The sequence below is a fragment of the Schistocerca nitens genome, chromosome 1, assembly GCF_023898315.1.
Source record: "Schistocerca nitens isolate TAMUIC-IGC-003100 chromosome 1, iqSchNite1.1, whole genome shotgun sequence".
NCBI lineage: Eukaryota > Metazoa > Arthropoda > Insecta > Orthoptera > Acrididae > Schistocerca > Schistocerca nitens.
Window position 1 is genome coordinate 1,059,970,636 of NC_064614.1, and position 18,823 is coordinate 1,059,989,458.

An 18,823-nucleotide genomic window follows, 5' to 3' on the forward strand; every position below is an offset into this window, starting at 1 on the left:
TCAACAGATGTATAAAATGACGGTGGCTCAAAACCATTAGTAGTGCATTGTATTATTCACCAACAGTCTTTGTGTGGAAAACATTTAGATATGTCAGAAGTTTTAAAGCCAGTTATTTCAGTTGTTAATTACATCAGATCCCATGCACTCAGTCATCACAGTTCCGCAAGTTTCTTGAAGATATTGAGGAAAGCGACTTGCCATATTATACTGCAGTGCGCTGGCTTAGCTGCGGTAAAGTTCTGACCCGTTTTTTTTTTTTAACTCCGAACAATAATTGAAATTTTTTGGAACGAAAGGAATCGCCCTCTGGCTAAGTTACGGAACGGTGAGTGGTTATGGGAGCTAGCATTTTATACAGACTTAACTAAACATATGAATGACCTTAGTTTAAAATTGCAAGGTGAAAACCAGCTTCTGCCTGATTGATACACGCGTGTTAAGTCCTTTCGACAAAAGATTGCTTTGTTTCAGTCTCAGTTGAACAAAGTATGCTTCACGTATTTTAATACATGCCAAACATTCAATCAGCAAACTGAGATTCCGTTTCCTGTAACTTTCGCAGTTGAAGCTTTGGGCGCTTTAAAAATTAATTTTGAATCACGTTTTTCAGATATCGATGCAAATTTAAACGATATCAAGATATTTCAAAATCCCTTTGACGTCGATATAGAAGCGTTACCCGCAGAACTTCAGTTTGAAATTATTGATTTGCAATGTAGAGACTTTTTTAAAGAAAAACATTCAAAGTCAACATTACTGGAATTTTATAAGTGTCTTCCATCCACACAGTTTCCAAATTTACATAAATTTGCCCGTGGCTTTTTTTTCCGGTTTTGGCACTACTTATTTGTGTGAAAAAGCTTTCTCCAAAATGAACATGCAAAAAGTATTTACAGATCAAAATTAAGTGATGAGCATTTGAAGTCACTGATGATTATCTGTACCAGTAAACTTGATCCACAGCTGGAGGTAATTATGAAAGGAAAGTTACAGCTACACAAAAGTCACTAATTATCACTAAGATGTTAAATTTTGTTAAATTTCTTTACGTGACTACTCTAACACTGAGTTTTCAAGATATAAATTAATTACAGTTATTTTTATCCCTCAGTTACAACTAAAATATCCAATATTATTATGTACACCAGGTATTGTATTTTCCTTAAATTGCCTTTAAATAAAAATATTTTATACGATTTACTTGCTATGTGTATTTTACAACGTAATCAAAAAAAAGTGAAACCTCACTTAAGAAGCATCTTCCACAATGATTGATTACTAAGGCTAGTCGCCGAAGTCTCGTCTATTTGAAAGACTTGCACGAGACTCGTGAGTAGAATAAAATGCAAAGAATTTTTTTACTTAAAATGTTTTCGCCAAACTAGTCTGTTAATCGTTCTTTTTTTTGACTATCGCACGGAGTCTGTCTGTTTATTGTGGATAGCCACAAGTTTAACCATGACCTTCCGCTTTGTAAAGATAAGAGATCCGACAATGTCGCGGTGTATTGGTCGCGATAGGCCTCGAAACTCAAGTGTTGGCAGTATAGGTACCACCTCAAATATTTGGCGGGCCGGACACCGGGGGTGTCTGGCCAGCTAACGCGGGCCGGTTTGCCGGCCCTCGCGGACCGGTTTCGGCCCGCGGATGTAGTTTGGAGACCCCTGGTGGAGACAAACAACGATGTTCGCAAGTCACGTGCCAATACCGGTTACGTACTGGCGACATGCGCAGTACGCACTCTGTCCACACTCCATAGAGATTCCTTTTCTATGATTGACACACTGTGTATTACAACGAAGACAATGGACAGTTTAACCGTTCCACACAATTGTTTCACAGATGAATGCTACATTACGCTTGACTTTTCACATTAGTGTTTCAAGTAAGTCATTGAATAAGTTTAAGACATAGTGACGATGGAAGTAGGGTAAAGGAGTAACAGGGAATTATACATTACTAGAAAAAATCGGATAGCATTTATTCCGTTACACACACCAGAGATCAATGGGTGATCATTACCTAGTCGTGGGGCAGCAGATCCGTCGAGGTTGACTGCAGACATAGCGTTTGGCTTGACTACCAACAGTGACGTAACAGGTGTCACGAAGGAGTACTGTAAGAAAGAAAATAAGAATTAAGCGACTTATTAGAGATCAAAAGATTACTTGGATACATTGAAGAGATGATGTGCTATTCTTACTGCTTACCTAGTCATTCGTAGGAAACTACATGTTGTAACCTACGTTTATAGATAATCAGGCATGAGAAACGTGTACATGTACGTAATTCCAATCTTCTTTATCCATCTAATTGCACGAATGGCTATGATAAGAGCTCGGACAGTGGTATTGTGTTTGTAGTTGTGTGTGCAAATCAAAAAGTGCAGCCGCGCTGTCAGGGACGTCCCCGTCGGAGGTTCGAGTCCTTCCTCCGGCATGGATGTGTGTGTTGTCCTTAGTGTAAGTTAGTTTACGCTTGATTAAGTAGTGTGTAAGCCTAGGGACCGATGTCCTCAGCAGTTTGGTCTCATAAGATCTTACCACAAATTTCCATATTTCCAAAAAGTGGAACAAACCCAGTCTCGAATACCACCAAGGATGATACCGACCTTCACGTCGCCTTTCCACAGATGAATCATCCTTGTAACATGCCATCACTCCCAGACATTTGAGGTGAGATTTATCTCAGAACGCTGTGGCATAATCTGGTGGTGAGGCGCCTCCTCCGCTACTACTGGTGGAAGAATGGTGTTGATGGAAATGTCTTTTGCCACCAAAATCAACAGGCGCTACTGCACTATCGTGCGTCAGTGGCATCAGCTACGAAGGACTGTGAACACTTACCAATACATTTCAGAATATCGTATTGCAAATACACTCCTGGAAATGGAAGAAGGAACACATTGACACCGGTGTGTCAGACCCACCATACTTGCTCCGGACACTGCGAGAGGGCTGTACAAGCAATGATCACATGCACGGCACAGCGGACACACCAGGAACCGCGGTGTTGGCCGTCGAATGGCGCTAGCTGCGCAGCATTTGTGCACCGCCGCCGTCAGTGTCAGCCAGTTTGCCGTTGCATACGGAGCTCCATCGCAGTCTTTAACACTGGTAGCATGTCGCGACAGCGTGGACGTGAACCGTATGTGCAGTTGACGGACTTTGAGCGAGGGCGTATAGTGGGCATGCGGGAGGCCGGGTGGACGTACCGCCGAATTGCTCAACACGTGGGGCGTGAGGTCTCCACAGTACATCGATGTTGTCGCCAGAGGTCGGCGGAAGGTGCACGTGCCCGTCGACCTGGGACCGGACCGCAGCGACGCACGGATGCACGCCAAGACCGTAGGATCCTACGCAGTGCCGTAGGGGACCGCACCGCCACTTCCCAGCAAATTAGGGATACTGTTGCTCCTGGGGTATCGGCGAGGACCATTCGCAGCCGTCTCCATGAAGCTGGGCTACGGTCCCGCACACCGTTAGGCCGTCTTCCGCTCACGCCCCAACATCGTGCAGCCCGCCTCCAGTGGTGTCACGACAGGCGTGAATGGAGGGACGAATGAGGACGTGTCGTCTTCAGCGATGAGAGTCGCTTCTGCCTTGGTGCCAATGATAGTCGTATGCGTGTTTGGCGCCGTGCAGGTGAGCGCCACAATCAGGACTGCATACGACCGAGGCACACAGGGCCAACACCCGGCATCATGGTGTGGGGAGCGATCTCCTACACTGGCCGTACACCACTGGTGATCGTCGAGGGGACACTGAATAGTGCACGGTACATCCAAACCGTCATCGAACCCATCGTTCTACCATTCCTAGACCGGCAAGGGAACTTGCTGTTCCAACAGGACAATGCACGTCCGCATGTATCCCGTGCCACCCAACGTGCTCTAGAAGGTGTAAGTCAACTACCCTGGCCAGCAAGATCTCCGGATCTGTCCCCCATTGAGCATGTTTGGGACTGGATGAAGCGTCGTCTCACGCGGTCTGCACGTCCAGCACGAACGCTGGTCCAACTGAGGCGCCAGGTGGAAATGGCATGGCAAGCCGTTCCACAGGACTACATCCAGCATCTCTACGATCGTCTCCATGGGAGAATAGCAGCCTGCATTGCTGCGAAAGGTGGATATACACTGTACTAGTGCCGACATTGTGCATGCTCTGTTGCCTGTGTCTACGTGCCTATGGTTCTGTCAGTGTGATCATGTGATGTATCTGACCCCAGGAATGTGTCAATAAAGTTTCCCCTTCCTGGGACAATGAATTCACGGTGTTCTTATTTCAATTTCCAGGAGTGTAGAAATAATTTTTGTCTACTAGTGACGTAATTTTGTATCCTATTTTCTCACAATACACCTCTGTCCGTCATATTTTGTCAAATAATAACCCACATGTATTCAAAATGGCAATAGCATTCAGTGTCACATCCTTCTCATGTAGGGTCTGAGAAAATTTTCTGAGCTGAAACGCAATGAGTCATGTCCAAAGGAATGACCGCCTCAATGCCAACTAGTATGGATTTTTAAAACATAGTTCATGCGAACCACAACTCGCGCTTTTCTCACGTCACATCCTGAAAGCCAGGGATCAAAACAGTCAGTTTACTGAAAATGAACTTGCGAAAAGTACAATTGGAGCAGATAAGAAACAAAAAATGTAGTGGGTTGCGGATGTCTTACTGAGGACGATGCTTCGGCTATATAAATACAGCTCATCAGCCGTGCGTTGCAACGATGATTCTCTTCCAGCATAAACAAGCGCCAGGGAGAATATTTCACGGTATTAGAGAAACTTTCGCTGTGCAGTCAGTCAGTATTGACCACTCTGCGAATTGGAAACGCCACTGAAAATCAGTAGCGACAGTGGGTGAATCCAAACCGGACAGTTGTCGACTGATCACACACTGAAAGCTTTCAACGCTGGTATTAACTTCAAACTTCCAAGACGTGATTGATATGTAAATCTTTCCCCTAACGTTTCATCTCTGGTTGCTGGGAACAACCTCAGAGACGAGGCGTTATCTGCAATCGGAGCTCGAAAGGGCGCAGAATACACAGGGTGAATCAAAACTTACTTGGAAAATATTGCGAAAATGGAAAATGCTACTGATGTGCGGTTTTCACAGAATCGATTAGTGGTCATGGCCTTGTAGTGTTAGCCAACAAAGAGAATATAATCATACATAAGAAGTGTACCTGATACGTGTTGCAAACCGGACACAACAGGAAGGACCAGGCCCCTTTTTTTTCTTTTATCACTCGTTTATTACATCAGAGAATTACACATTTTAAGACAAAATTTAAGTACATGAAATATTGCTCCCACTAAAGGTTAACATAGGCAGTGACAAAACTTAGTTCTCTTAAGGTTTTCTACTGGCAACAAATTTTAAGGAGGCAATGTAAGGTTTATATCAATTTAGCTCAAACACGTAGCCAGTGATTGAATCACGACACAGACACTTTAACAATTTCGGCAACAAATAAATTGCGTGAATTTGTACTCACAGTAACCAACTAATGAACAGCCTTGCCATTGAATAAGTAGTAGGCCATTTGGAACGAATTAGCAACACCCAGCAACTAGGGGAGTTAATACCAACAGTCTTTAAATGTCTTGCTCCCCATTAAATAAACATACTTACAATAATTAAATGAATAACACTACGCTTCACTCAAACTCTTCATTGGAAGCCAAGCCAAAATGAAGATTCCATTAACTGACTAACACTGAAGTCACACTAAAGCTCACCTCTGTGTTCCCAGACATCTGGCGCAAACTTAACCAAGACAAGTTTTGGAAGGGAGCACATCACTAAAATCGGTAGTGGAGCGAACTCGTGCCACTGAAAATTAAGGTACTAGACCGGGGCACAAGGTGGTATACAATGAGGTTGCCTTAGTGCTATACTGCGCTCCAAAATATTAATTCAAATGGCCAATTCAAAATTAAGTACACATAAACCAGCATTAATTAACGAGGAGTGACACCAGGTCGCTCGAAGCGATGGCAACACTTAATTCAGAAGACGAATGCCGGAGGCGGCAGTAACATCAAAGACCTTCTCCGAGTTTTAACCAGGAGTCACTTCCCGCTAGACAAGTAAACATGTAACCAAGCACAAGGAAGGAACCCCAAAGAGAAAATTCAAATAAAACCCCCAAAAGATTATAAAGGACAGGGAACCCCAACTATTTAAATTTAAAAGAATTAGCTCTCCCTAAAGACAGTGTAAACGCTAAGGCTACACTTAAGTGGCCACCAAAATTGGTTACAAAAGGTCTTATACATTTGCTCCTTTTCTTTAAAAGAAACACAAGGCTGCTTAACTTCTGCTGGACGTCCGGTACGGCTCGTGTAGGATACACCAGGCAGCAACCCAAGCTAGGCGGTCGCGAGGCACGGGGAGAAAAATCAGGAGAGCTGACAGGCAGGCAACCAACACATATCCTCCATCCTGAACCGGCAGACCACGTACAACCAACTCCACATATACGTGGTTGCTTCCCACCTCGTACCTCGCGGCGTCTCAGCAGGTAGCCCGAGCAAACGTCAATTGCCCCTCGCCCCGCGAATGCGGAAAACAACAAGGCAAGCAAACAAGATAAGAAACATCGAAGGATCGACAATGCACATCCAATAGACTGGCGCGCCAGTAACGAGCACCACGGCTGAGTACCTTTTGTGAAAACACATTCTTCTCAAAAGTAACAATGCCTATTGACACTAAGAAGGTAAAAGTAGGGTAAATTAGAGTGTCATTGGTGTTTGTTGCAGGATTCTAGTGCGAGTCGTTTACGAGTTATCGTATTTTGAAAAGTTCCTACAACATCACCTGAACGATACCTGTCGTAGCACACGCTAAAGAATAACACAAGTGCATACATTAGTTATTTGAATTCTGACCAGTAAATAGAAAACCATCCATCACAGGTTGTATTCAAAATGACGATCAGCAGAGGGCAATACATACTTTCAGTCTGGTATGGTACGACTGTTGCACACGTGCTAGCATTTCAGCGGAGGTGTTCGAGCAGGCTGCAGTAATACGTCGTTGCATACCATCGAGTGTAGTTGGTATGCACTTCTAGATAGCATCTTTCAGCTTCATCCGCAGAAACAGTCTACAGGCGTCAAATCCGGGGAATGGGCCAGCTAAGGTACAGGTGCTCAGCGTCCTGCCCAACGAATTGAAAACTATTCGTGAATACGTGCTGTAGTACTTCATGCACTAATAGCTGGGCAGGTTCCTTCTAGTCCGCAAAGGCACGTCTTCTAACATCCATGGAAGATGGTCTATTAGCAGGCTGTGATAATTGTGCGCGTTCAATGTTTCGTCTATGAGCTGATGGTTCACTATCCCACACCGCTCATTTTCACTCCATAGACGTCTCCGTTACACCAGAAGAAGCCAACGGGGATGGTCAACAGACGAACAGTGTATGTTTTGGCGGTTTATCTGGCCATGATTGGTAAATGTGTCTTCATCACTACACAGGATACATGATGATCTGGAGTACCTCGTTTTAATTCCCATGTACAGAAGTTAACACGATTCTCATAATCGTTTCAATGCAGCTCTTGATAGAGAGAGATGTGATACCGATGAAATCTATGTCGATGGAGAATGCGTAGGACAATTGCCTGGCTCATGCCACTTTCCCGTGCGACTGTGCGGGGGCTAACGTGCGGATCAACTGCAGCAGCAGCAACAACATTGATTCCCATTCTTCTGTCGTCATATGTTTCCTTCCGTTACATTGTCTACTTGTCCGCCCCGACAGCTGAGTGGTTAGCGTGACGGACTGCCCTCCTAAGGGGCCAGGGTTCGATTCCCGGTTGGGTCGGGGATTTTCTCCGGTCAGGGACTGGGTGTTCTCTTCCTCATCATTTCATCCCCATCCGGCGCGCAGGTCGCCCAGTGTGGCGTCGAATGTAATAAGAACTGCACCAAGGCGGCCGGATCTGACCCGTAAGGGGCCTCCCGGCCAATGACGCCAAACGCTCATTTCCATTTCCATTGTCCACGTTTTCACATAACTGGTTGAAGAGGTTGATAAATAACTGCCGACATGGTTGACATGTATTGGGATATCTTGCCGCACACACCGCACGAGAACGTACTGTATTCTTCCACTTCATACAGCACAAACGTGTCGGCTTTTTCTGCAATGCTAATTCCTATAGTCCATTCACGACCAGCTGCTCAGACTATTACACGCTAACTGATTAGCAAGTCGCAAAGCACCGAAAGAACACACAAGCACACTGTAAACAAACGCCGGCCGAGTGGCCGAGCGGTTCTAGGCGCTACAGTCTGGAACCGCGCGACCGCTACGGTCGCCGGTTCGAATCCTGCCTCGGGCATGAATGTTTGTGATGTCCTTAGGTTAGTTAGGTTTAAGTAGTTCTAAGTTCTAACCACAGCAGTTAAGTCCCATATTGCTGAGAGCCATTTGAACCATTTTGTAAACAAACGTAACAATATCGTAGCTAGCAACTAGGCAGGTTGAATGGCACAATAAGTGTCGGTGAGTAAGCTTCCCAAAATACGATAACATCTCGTAAACTACTCGGACGAGAATCCTACAACAAACACCACTGACATTCTAATTTACTCTGCTTTTAGTTCGTTAAAAACGTGTATGTTCCACAAAAAATACATTTTTAAGTATTATTACACTCTGTTTATCGTCTAATGATCCGCGCCCCTGACTAGCAACCCGTTCTGTAAAACTGCACATCTATAGCTCTTTCCATTTCCGCAGTATTTGCGATGCTGCTTTTAGACGATTCACCCTATATAGGCAGTGTAGAAGGGATCACAGTCTATCACGTGACGCTGGCTAAGAGACAAACTCTGGTAGTGCAAACATTCTCACGTGAATTTGACACCTTCCTCTTACAGATCGCATTGGCAAAGTGTCGGGCAAGAATGCAGTTGAAACTGTTTCAGGAAGGTACAAGAATATTAATAGCGTTAAAAGATACACGCATTCTGTGGCGATACCGGGTGTATATGTTATTGAAAAAGTAAGATGATTGCAAATTCTAGAATTTACAAGTAAAACCTGACATTCACCACCACCGTATGGTAACATTCCGAAATTTCTTATTGTATGTGTTGTGTTGGCGGAAGAGCCAACATCGTGTTACTAGTGGAGGCCGAAATGCACGCGTTTTAGCTCACGCAGGCTGGTGTGAGCAGGGAATAACTATACTGACGTGAGGTCTGGAACGTGACAAGGAATTAGGATTCAGAAAGCGGACGTAATTAGTTTGATACTTAACTTTAATACATTAATGATGAACGTCGCTCTTGACGGTACATGATTCACAATATTATCTGTTCAGGATACATTCTTGCAGATAGTAATTATAGTGAATGAATATGGCGCCTTGCTAGGTCGTACCAAATGACGTAGCTGAAGGCTATGCTAAACTGTCGTCTCTGCAAATTAGAGCGTATGTAGACCGTGAACCATCGCTAGCAAAGTCGGCTGTACAACTGGGCGAGTGCTAGGGAGTCTCTCTAGACTAGACCTGCCGTGTGGCGGCGCTCGGTCTGCAATCACTGATAGTGGCGACACGCAGGTCCGACGTATACTAACGGACCGCGGCCGATTTAAAGGCTACCACCCAGCAAGTGTGGTGTTTGGCGGTGACACCACAGTATGCATAGATTTCAAACTTCTACCAAGAGTTGCTGGTAACTCTTAAGATCTTCACATGCAAACTGGGAAACCTACATCGAAAATTACCACCTCCATGGTGCAAGTTGAGACATGTTTCTTTGTTGGCAATTTATTGTTCTCAGTCCGCCCACCGCTGTGTAGCTTCAGTCTGTGTCAAGCAACCTGGCGCTCACGTTGCGACTCGTTTTAACGATGTTGTTTCTTGTGCAGCTTTGAATCAGAATGACTGACGTTACGTGTAACGGATTTTATGAAATTTTAAGTGAATCTATGAATAAAAATGAGGACAACAACTAACTATTGAGTAATATCATGCTGCATTAAATGAAATGAAAAATTAAAAAACCATTGTCAATAAAAAATCTTTTCACCACAATCGTTAGAAGCGTTATGATGTTTTCAGCGTCGGAGGTGAAGGTGAGCTCACAGCACCAGTGTTTCTTGTAAAAGAAGAAATTCGTTACTACGTTTGTTTTGATGAACTTTTTGACATAATACAGGACATCCACATTGCTAAACGTCATGGTGGCCGAACTCGGATGATTATGGAAGTAAAACCGTGACTGTTGAATCAAACGTTACTTGTCTGAGGTAATACCATGTCAGAAAAAAAATACTTTGTAAAGGCGTGTTGTAGTGAAACACGTCGTACATTCTGAAATGAATTCCCGATGCCAAATTGACTTAATCGACGTGCTGGCGAATCCAGACGATAATTCGAAGTTCATAATTATATACCTACCACGCTCATTTGACAAAATTTGTTATTTATTGACTACTAATTTTGAAAAGGGCCGATGAAGCGTCATTTCACCTTTTGGACATTTTAACCATCTTTGGTGCCCCAAATACCCTTCATTGCAATAATGGTATAGAGTTTTGTAACCAAGCCATCCAAAGTTAATGTGTATTGTGAATTGACGTCCATGGGAAGCCGAGGGATAGCTAGTTCCATGAAACTGTCGACAGAGTAAACCAGGACTTTGTAAATACGTTATCAATGTGAATTGAAACAAATAAAACTGCAAAATTGTCTGAAGGGTTAAGATTTGTACACACAATGAAAAATAGGGCTTATCATGGTGGAATACGACGGTCACTATATGAAGAAATGTTCTGTGTTCCAATGAAAATGGGCATTGGCAGCTCAATTGTTACATGTTACTTAATAAAAAAATCCCAACATTGGAGAAGATTTGGAAACGACGTTAAACACTGCAACAACTGACTGACAAGAACAGCAAGTCCACGTTCAAAGAATTGATTCAAGTGAATCAAATATTGGAACAGAAGGAACGCAGGTAGAAAGTGCAGTTGTACTGGGTCCAGAAGCACCAGAAACACTTGATTTGACAACAGTTAATACCGAAACACTGGCTCTAATTGATGGTTCTGACGAGACGCTGACAAACTCCAGCAGTCCTAATAAAATTACGCGGATCCAAGAGGCTACCAAAGCTCCTGTGATGTATGTCAATTTGACATAAGACATTACTGCCACTATTCTAAGACATACTGTTTCTACAATATCACTGAATAATTTCGATATTGTTCCCCTTCAAAGAATAGGGGGTGCTTTTAATTAATCTGTTGTGCCCTACATCCTGGATGGTGGTTAATAACCGTAACCTGTAGATGGCTAATGGAACAAATAAACAGCTGAGGCTTAAAATACGTTTTATAAAATACCAAAGATGGTCTACATTAGCAAATAAAGAAATGAAAGCAGCCTCATGTATCCAAATTCCAAAATCTTCAGATGAACAGAATCTGAGAATTAAAGTACTGTATGTAGACCGGGCAAAAACAGATGCAAAATCAATAATAGCGGTGCTGATAAATATTCAGGATGACGGATTTTATCACCTTGGTACCAAAGTTGGCAAACTGAAGTCATTATAAACTAAGAACCAATTTACATTTTGCAAGGAATATTTCATCAGCATTGAAGAAGTAGGAAGAGAAGAATTTAGTGTATGGAAAGGGGTTGCCAAACTATCTTCCGTTGGAGAACCAGGTTTCAGATTAGATTAGATTAGATTAATACTTGTTCCATGGATCATGAATACGACGCTTCGTAATGATGTGGAACGTGTCAGGTTAATAAAAGGTGTCTATACAAGATATTACATTACACAAAATATTACACGACACTTAATTTTTTGTGGGGATGGGGAAATTACCCACTTACTATAACCAAAAATTCATCTAATGAGTAGAAGGAGTTGCCATTAAGAATTTTTTTTTATTTCCTTTTAAATGCTACATGGCTATCTGTCAGACTTTTGATGCTATTAGGTAAGTGACCAAAGACTTTTGTGGCAGCATAATTTACCCCCTTGTGAGCCAAAGATGTAACCTTGAGTAGTGAAGATCACCCTTTCTCCTAGTGTTGTAGCTATGTACACTGCTGTTACTTTTGAATTCCTTCAGATTGTTAATAACAGATTTCATAAGTGAATTCATACATCGTGAGGCTACAGTGATGATTTTTAGCTCTTCAAATAAGTGTCTGCAGGATGATCTTGGATGAGCTCCAGCAATTATTCTGATTACACGCTTTTGTGCAATGAACACTCTTTCACTCAATGATGAGTTACCCCAGAATATGATGCCATACGGAAGCAGAGAATGAAAATAGGCGTGGTAAGCTAATTTACTCAGATGTATATCGCCAAAATTCGCAATGACCCTAATAGCATAAGTATCTGAACTCAAACGTTTCAGCAGATCCTAAGTGTGTTTCTTCCAGTTCAACCCCTCATCAATGCATACACCTAGAAATTTTGAGTATTCTACCTTAGCTACAGATTTCTGATCGAAGTCTATATTTATTAATAATGTCACTCCATTTACTGTGTGGAACTGTATATACTCTGTTTTGTCAAAGTTTAATGAGAGCCCATTTGCAGAGAACCACTTACTGATTTTCTGAAAAACATCATTTACAATTTCACCAGTAATTCTTGACTGTTCGGTATGATAGCTATACTTGTATAATCGGCAAAAAGTACCAGCTTTGCATCTTCGTGAATATAGAATGGCAAGTCATTAATATATATGAAGAACAGCAGAGGACCCATGACTGAACCTTGCGGCACCCCATTCTTGATTGTTCCCCTGTTTGAGAAATCACCAGTTTTTTGCGTATTATGTGAACTGTTCATTTAAACTTTCTGCACTCTTCCAGTTAGGTGTGATTTAAACCATTTGAGCGCTGTCCCATCCATACCACAGTACTTGAGCTTATCTAGAAGTATTCCGTGATTTACACAATCAAAAGCCTTTGATAGATCACAAAAATCCCAACGAGTGACTTCCGGTTACTCAGAGCATTTAATATTTCATTAGTGAAAGTATATATAGCATTTCCCGTTGAAAAACCTCTTCTGAAAACCAAACTGACATTTTGTTAAAACTTCATTTTTACAAAGGTGTGAAGCTACTCTACAATACATCACTTTGTCAAGAATTTTGGATAAGGCAGTCAGAAGAGAGACTGGGCAGTAGTTGTTGACATCAGACGTATCCCCTTTTTTATGCAGTGTTTTAACAATGGCATACTTCAGTCTATCTGGGAAAATATCCTGCTTCAGAGAGCTATTACATATGTGGCTAAGAATCCCACTTATTTCTTGGGAACAAGATTTTATTATCCTGCTGGAAACGAGAAATTCAATGCGAGCTTTTATTCTTGAGAGAGTTTTTTATCTTCCTAATTTCAGAAGGAGGGGTGGATGGAATTTCAATTGTATCAAATGGTGTGGGTAAGGCCTCTTCCATTAAGTGCGTTGCTTCTTCTAATGATCATTTAGATCCTATTTTCTCTACAACATTTAAAAATGATTATTCAAAATATTTTCGACTTGCGGCTGGTTGTTTATCAAGTTTCCATTCGCTTTGATGGTGATGCTGTCATCCTGTACTCTTGGTTAACCTGTCTCCCTTGTAATAATATTCCAAATTCTTTTGATTTTGTTATCAGAGGTATTAATCTCAGACATGATGCACATGCTTTTGGGCTTTTTAATAACCTTTCTTCATGTAGCACAGTAGTTTTTATAATATTTTGCTGTTCCTGGGTCATTACTCTTTCTTGTTGTTAGACAAAGTTCCCTTTTGTGGTTACAAGATATTTTTATTCCTGTAGTAAGCTACGGTTTTTGCATGGTTTCTTATAATTAGATGTAAATAATTTCTTGGGGAAACAGTTTTCAAATTCTCTTACAAGTGTATCATGAAATATGTTATATTTTAAATTAGCATCGGGTTCCTTGTACACCTCATCCCAGTCTAATTGCTGAAGATTTTCTATGAAATTTCTAATTGTTGAGTCATTAATTGAACGCACAACTTTGGAGGGTAGTTTTGAATTACTGAATGGAGCTATGTCATATACTGTAACTAGCTAAGCATCATGATCAGAAAGGCCATTCTAAACAGGACAAGAATTTATGTTTTGAAACCTATCTTGGTCTATAAAAGTGTTATCTAAAGTGCAATTGTTTAAAAAGTGTTAAATCAAACAACGCTTGCGCAGATCATCTTTCATATTATGTAATTCTAAAGGCCACAACAGTCAAACTTATTGTAACCAAAAATATCTTTCTCACTAATTTCTCACTAATTTCAGTGTGGGATATTGGTCATTATAATCACGTTGGAATGGAAGAATGTTTAAATAACGTAATTTAACAATCAATACAAACTATTTCAGTAACTGTTAAGATGATTTTTTTAAATGGATACTGTTTCACCAGTTCCCATGGATAAAGCCTATGTTTTACCAACGTCTCTCGGTAAAAGTGATAAATCTTGGTGTATAATAAGAAATTTCGGACTATTGTCTTACTTTCACAATAACTTATATAAAATTCGTTGTAGTTGTGGTCTAGCACATAATGTTGCCACGAAAAGAAATGTAAACATCTGTTTACACTGAAGCGCCAAAGAAACGGGTATAGGCGTACGTATTCAAATACGACATCCGTAAACAGGCAGAATACGCCGCTGCGGTCGGAGATGCCTGTATGAGACAACAAGTGTCTGGCGCATTTGTTAGATCGGTTACTGCTGCTACAATGGCAGGTTACCAAGATTTACGTGAAAGTGAGTTTGAACGTAGTGTAGTAGTCGGCGCACGAGCGATAGTACACAGCATCTTCGAGGTAGCGATGAAGTTGGGATTTTCCCGTACGAGCATTTCACGAGTGTACTGAATATCAGGAATCCGGTAGAATATCAAATCTCCGACATCGCTGCGGCTGGAAAATATCCTGCAAGAACGGAACCAACGACGACTGATGGGAATCGTTCAACGTGACAGACGTGCAACCCTTCCGCAGATTGTTGCATATTCCAGTGCTGGGCGAACTATTCAACGTAACATCATCGATATGAGCTTTTGCAGCCGAAGGCGCACTCGTTTACCCTTGATGACTGCACGAAACAAAGCTTCACGCCTCGTCTAGACCAGTCAACAAGGACATTGGACTCTTGGTGATTGGAAACATGCTGCTTGGTCGGCGAGTCTTGTTTCAAATTGTATCGAGCGAATGGATGTGTAGGGATATGGAGATAACCTCACGAATCCATGGGCCCTGCATGTCAGCAGGGGACTGTCCAAGCTGGTGTGGGGCGTGTGCAGTTGGAGAGATATAGACCCCCTGTACGTCTAGATACGACTCTGACAGGTGACACGTACGTAAGTATCCTGTCGATCAGCTGCACGCATTCATGTCCATTGTGCATTCCGATGGATTTGGGCAATCCCAGCAGGACAATGCGACACCCCTCACGTTCAGAATTGCTACAGAGTGGCTCCAGGAACACTGAGTTTAAACACGTCCACTGGCCACCCAACTCCCCAGACATGAACATTATTGAGTATATCTGTGATGCCTTGTAACGTGCTGTTCAGAAGAGATCTCCACCTCCCTCGTACTCCTACGAACTTATGGACAGCCCTGCAGAATTCATGGTGTCAGTTACCTCCAGCACTGCTTCAGACATTAGTAGAGTCCATGCCACGTCGTGTTGTGGCACTTCCAGGTGCTCATGGAGGATGTAGACGATGTTAGGCAGGAGTAACTGTTTTTTGACTCTACAATTTAGTTGAAGATGAATCTCTATCTGGAACACATGGATAAATCGGAAGTAGCGGAACATGTGTATCAGGAGTGTCATATCGAGAACATCGCACTGTCGTGCGTGCTTGTGGAGGGAGGCTAGTGAGATTTATAAACAGCGTCACAGTTTTAGCAGAGAAGAGATAGGCGACAAATTAGGTAAAATATGGACGTCGACTTTGAAGCGACGATCGGTAACTTTCTATCGAGACTGTTGGCGCTGTCAGAGATATTCTCGTAGTCAGCGTCATGTGATGATGGACTGTGGCGCCCTCTATAATGCCTATATATTCGGCGCTCGCACGAGTTCTATTTCAGTTAGCTGCTTCGCTTCTGAGGATGTTTCCCGCAGCCGTCGATGAAACTTACTGGAAAAAATTTTACACATCGACCACACGCTGTCAATCCGGAAGCTTTTAGTGACGCCGTCGACTGCTCATAACAGAGCACTCCACCAAACTGCAGCTCCTGTGTAGTTCACGTGCTGATGTCCAAGTGAGCCCTTCTTTTCGTCTTTCGCAGCGAAAATCCGATGGCAGTCATATGTATGCCACAAATGAATGTTCGAAGCCGTACAGCCATGTCATTTTGCAACTCAACTTCAATCATCGACGTGAATTCGTATACAGACTCATTGTCTCCGACGTGCTATGCCAGACCGCTGGAGTTCTTTAGCCGTGGACACCTAGGAAGAGTTATCTATGGCGTTTCACCATACAATGACTTCTTTCGTCAGTTCCTGAAGTGGCCCATCCGTCACCACTCCAGCACCAGGATGACACTCAACTGTACTTCATATTATCACCAAGCCAGCACCACCATGTCGTGTACAGCCTCGTCGTCTGCCTCCAGTTACAACTGCTTCTGCCCGTCAAGTACGATTCAACACCAAATATCGTTGACACTTGGCAAGGAACATCGTTGACACTTGGGAGGGAACAGAGGGATTAATGTGAAAACGTAACTGCCTATTATATTTTATGTACAATGTAGATTCTTTGCTTGTACATGTTGTCTGAGGACATTGCACAAATAAACAACATATGGCGTCATTTGCAGCTGACTTTCGTACAGTGCAACTAACTGTTATTTGCTGTGTCGAATACATTGTATTTCCATACGATACTTGCAACAGATTGCTTGCGCATCGCTTGGTATCACTAAAGTGAGTCTGGTCTAGTATCGGATGGCTGTAATTTAACTGTAGCAACTCACAGTGACCCAGAGTGGGCTTTAATTATTGCATTGCAGCGAAATTTGGTAGATATTATAATACGTTAATACAGAACCGATTTAGCTAGGGATAAAGTTTAGTTCCAATCTTACCCAACAGGTGCAAATCTGTCTGTGAATGCAATAAAAACGTATAGAAATGTTTCCGTATATAATGGATTATGAATGGGACTTGGGCAGAAAATACCAAGTAAGTGAGGAAGGGATAATGTTGATTTTATTACTAAACGCCGATTACACAATTTGTTCAATATGAACACCGATTGCGTCGAGGAGAAGCCACATCCATACAACGACGTGATCAACAGTTTCCCAAAGGAGTTCCAATGGAATTTAAGCAACTTGTTCCTATATGCTGGTCTTCAGATCAGGTAGAGACAGAACGTCTTCCTTGTAAAAGTCACACTGATTCAGACCAGGTGGTCTTGGAAGCCATAAATCTGGGAAACCTCTGTGGAGATAAAACGTTGTTGGAAGGTTGCATTAAGAACATCTCTCACTGGGCGAGTGACATGTGTTGCATCCTGCATGAAAACAGTGCTTTCCACACACACATCCTCTCTTCCAAAGGAGCGATGACATGCTGCACTAGTGGGCCTCGGTAACGTACAGCTGTCAAGGAACACTTGACGGAGTGAGATGTTTTCAACAAGAACGGACCGAGGATAAGGTGCTTATGAATCCAGACCACACAGTCACATACGGAGAGTGCAATGGTTCTTCGCGCGCAGTACCCCGAAATGAGGCAGCTCTGTGTATTCACAGCATCCTGTAGCGTAAAATATGCGTCGTCACTCCATAAAATATTTCCCGGCCACATGCCATCTGCGGACCGTGGCAGAAACCGAAGAGTAAAATCAGAACGTTGCTGCTGATCATAAGCTTTCAGTTCCTGCACCGTCTGGATCTTGTACAGGTACCAGTATAAAATAGACCGCAAAACTTTCCATACTACTGATCAAGAGATGGACACTTCTCGTCCAACTGCACGAGCACTAACACTACAGCGCGACTGCTACGGTCGCACGTTCGAATCCTGCCTCGGGCATGGATGTGTGTGATGTCCTTAGGTTGGTTAGGTTTAAGTAGTTCTAAGTTCTAGGGGACTGATGACCACAGATGTTAAGTCCCATAGTGCTCAGAGCCATTTGAACCATTTGAACTAACACTAGCCAAGGCACGTGCTGCATGGTCAGTTACAGCAACAGCAACCTCGTCAGTAACTTCCACCGGAATAGGACGCCTTCTTCTAAAAGGTACCACACCAAACTCACCGTTTCTTCGATTTTCATTACTTTCTTCATTAAACCATATAATATTGGGCTTCTCCTCAGATATTTCCGTCGGCGAAAATCTCTCAGTGCAGCACTGGAATTTCTGCCGTTCACGTAAAAGAGTTTCACAGACAGCTCATGGTTTTTCTTCTTGATAGCCTTACTGTTCACTCACGCTATGGCTTGTCAGATGATAGCAAGGATGCCATGTCGTCAAACAAAAAATCTGCACCTCGTAGCCACAAGTTGAACTAATTTGTTTCCCAGCGTAAATCGGTTCCGCATTAGGATATTAGCATATCTACCAAATTTCGCTGCCTTACGTTAATTGCAGTTCACACTGGACCTCCGTGAGTTACTCCGGTTTTTATTTATAATGTAGTCTCACTTTATATTTTACTAATTATCCTTGCACAATTCTGTGAGTGAATTACGTTTCCTACTTGACCATATATATACTCGCAGAATCCATGCGCAAAGTAGTACAG

General features: G+C 42.6%; 1 protein-coding gene across 2 annotated transcripts in view; it reads right to left on the reverse strand.

Annotated features, from left to right (window-relative positions):
* Positions 1-18,823, reverse strand: part of LOC126197671 (inter-alpha-trypsin inhibitor heavy chain H4-like) — a 164,960-nt gene that overhangs the window by 57,098 nt on the left and 89,039 nt on the right. For both annotated transcript variants that reach the window (XM_049934655.1, XM_049934656.1), the window contains exon 11: positions 2,026-2,119. In XM_049934655.1, coding sequence (XP_049790612.1) covers positions 2,026-2,119 — 94 coding nt within the window. The remainder of the gene's footprint in view (positions 1-2,025; positions 2,120-18,823) is intronic.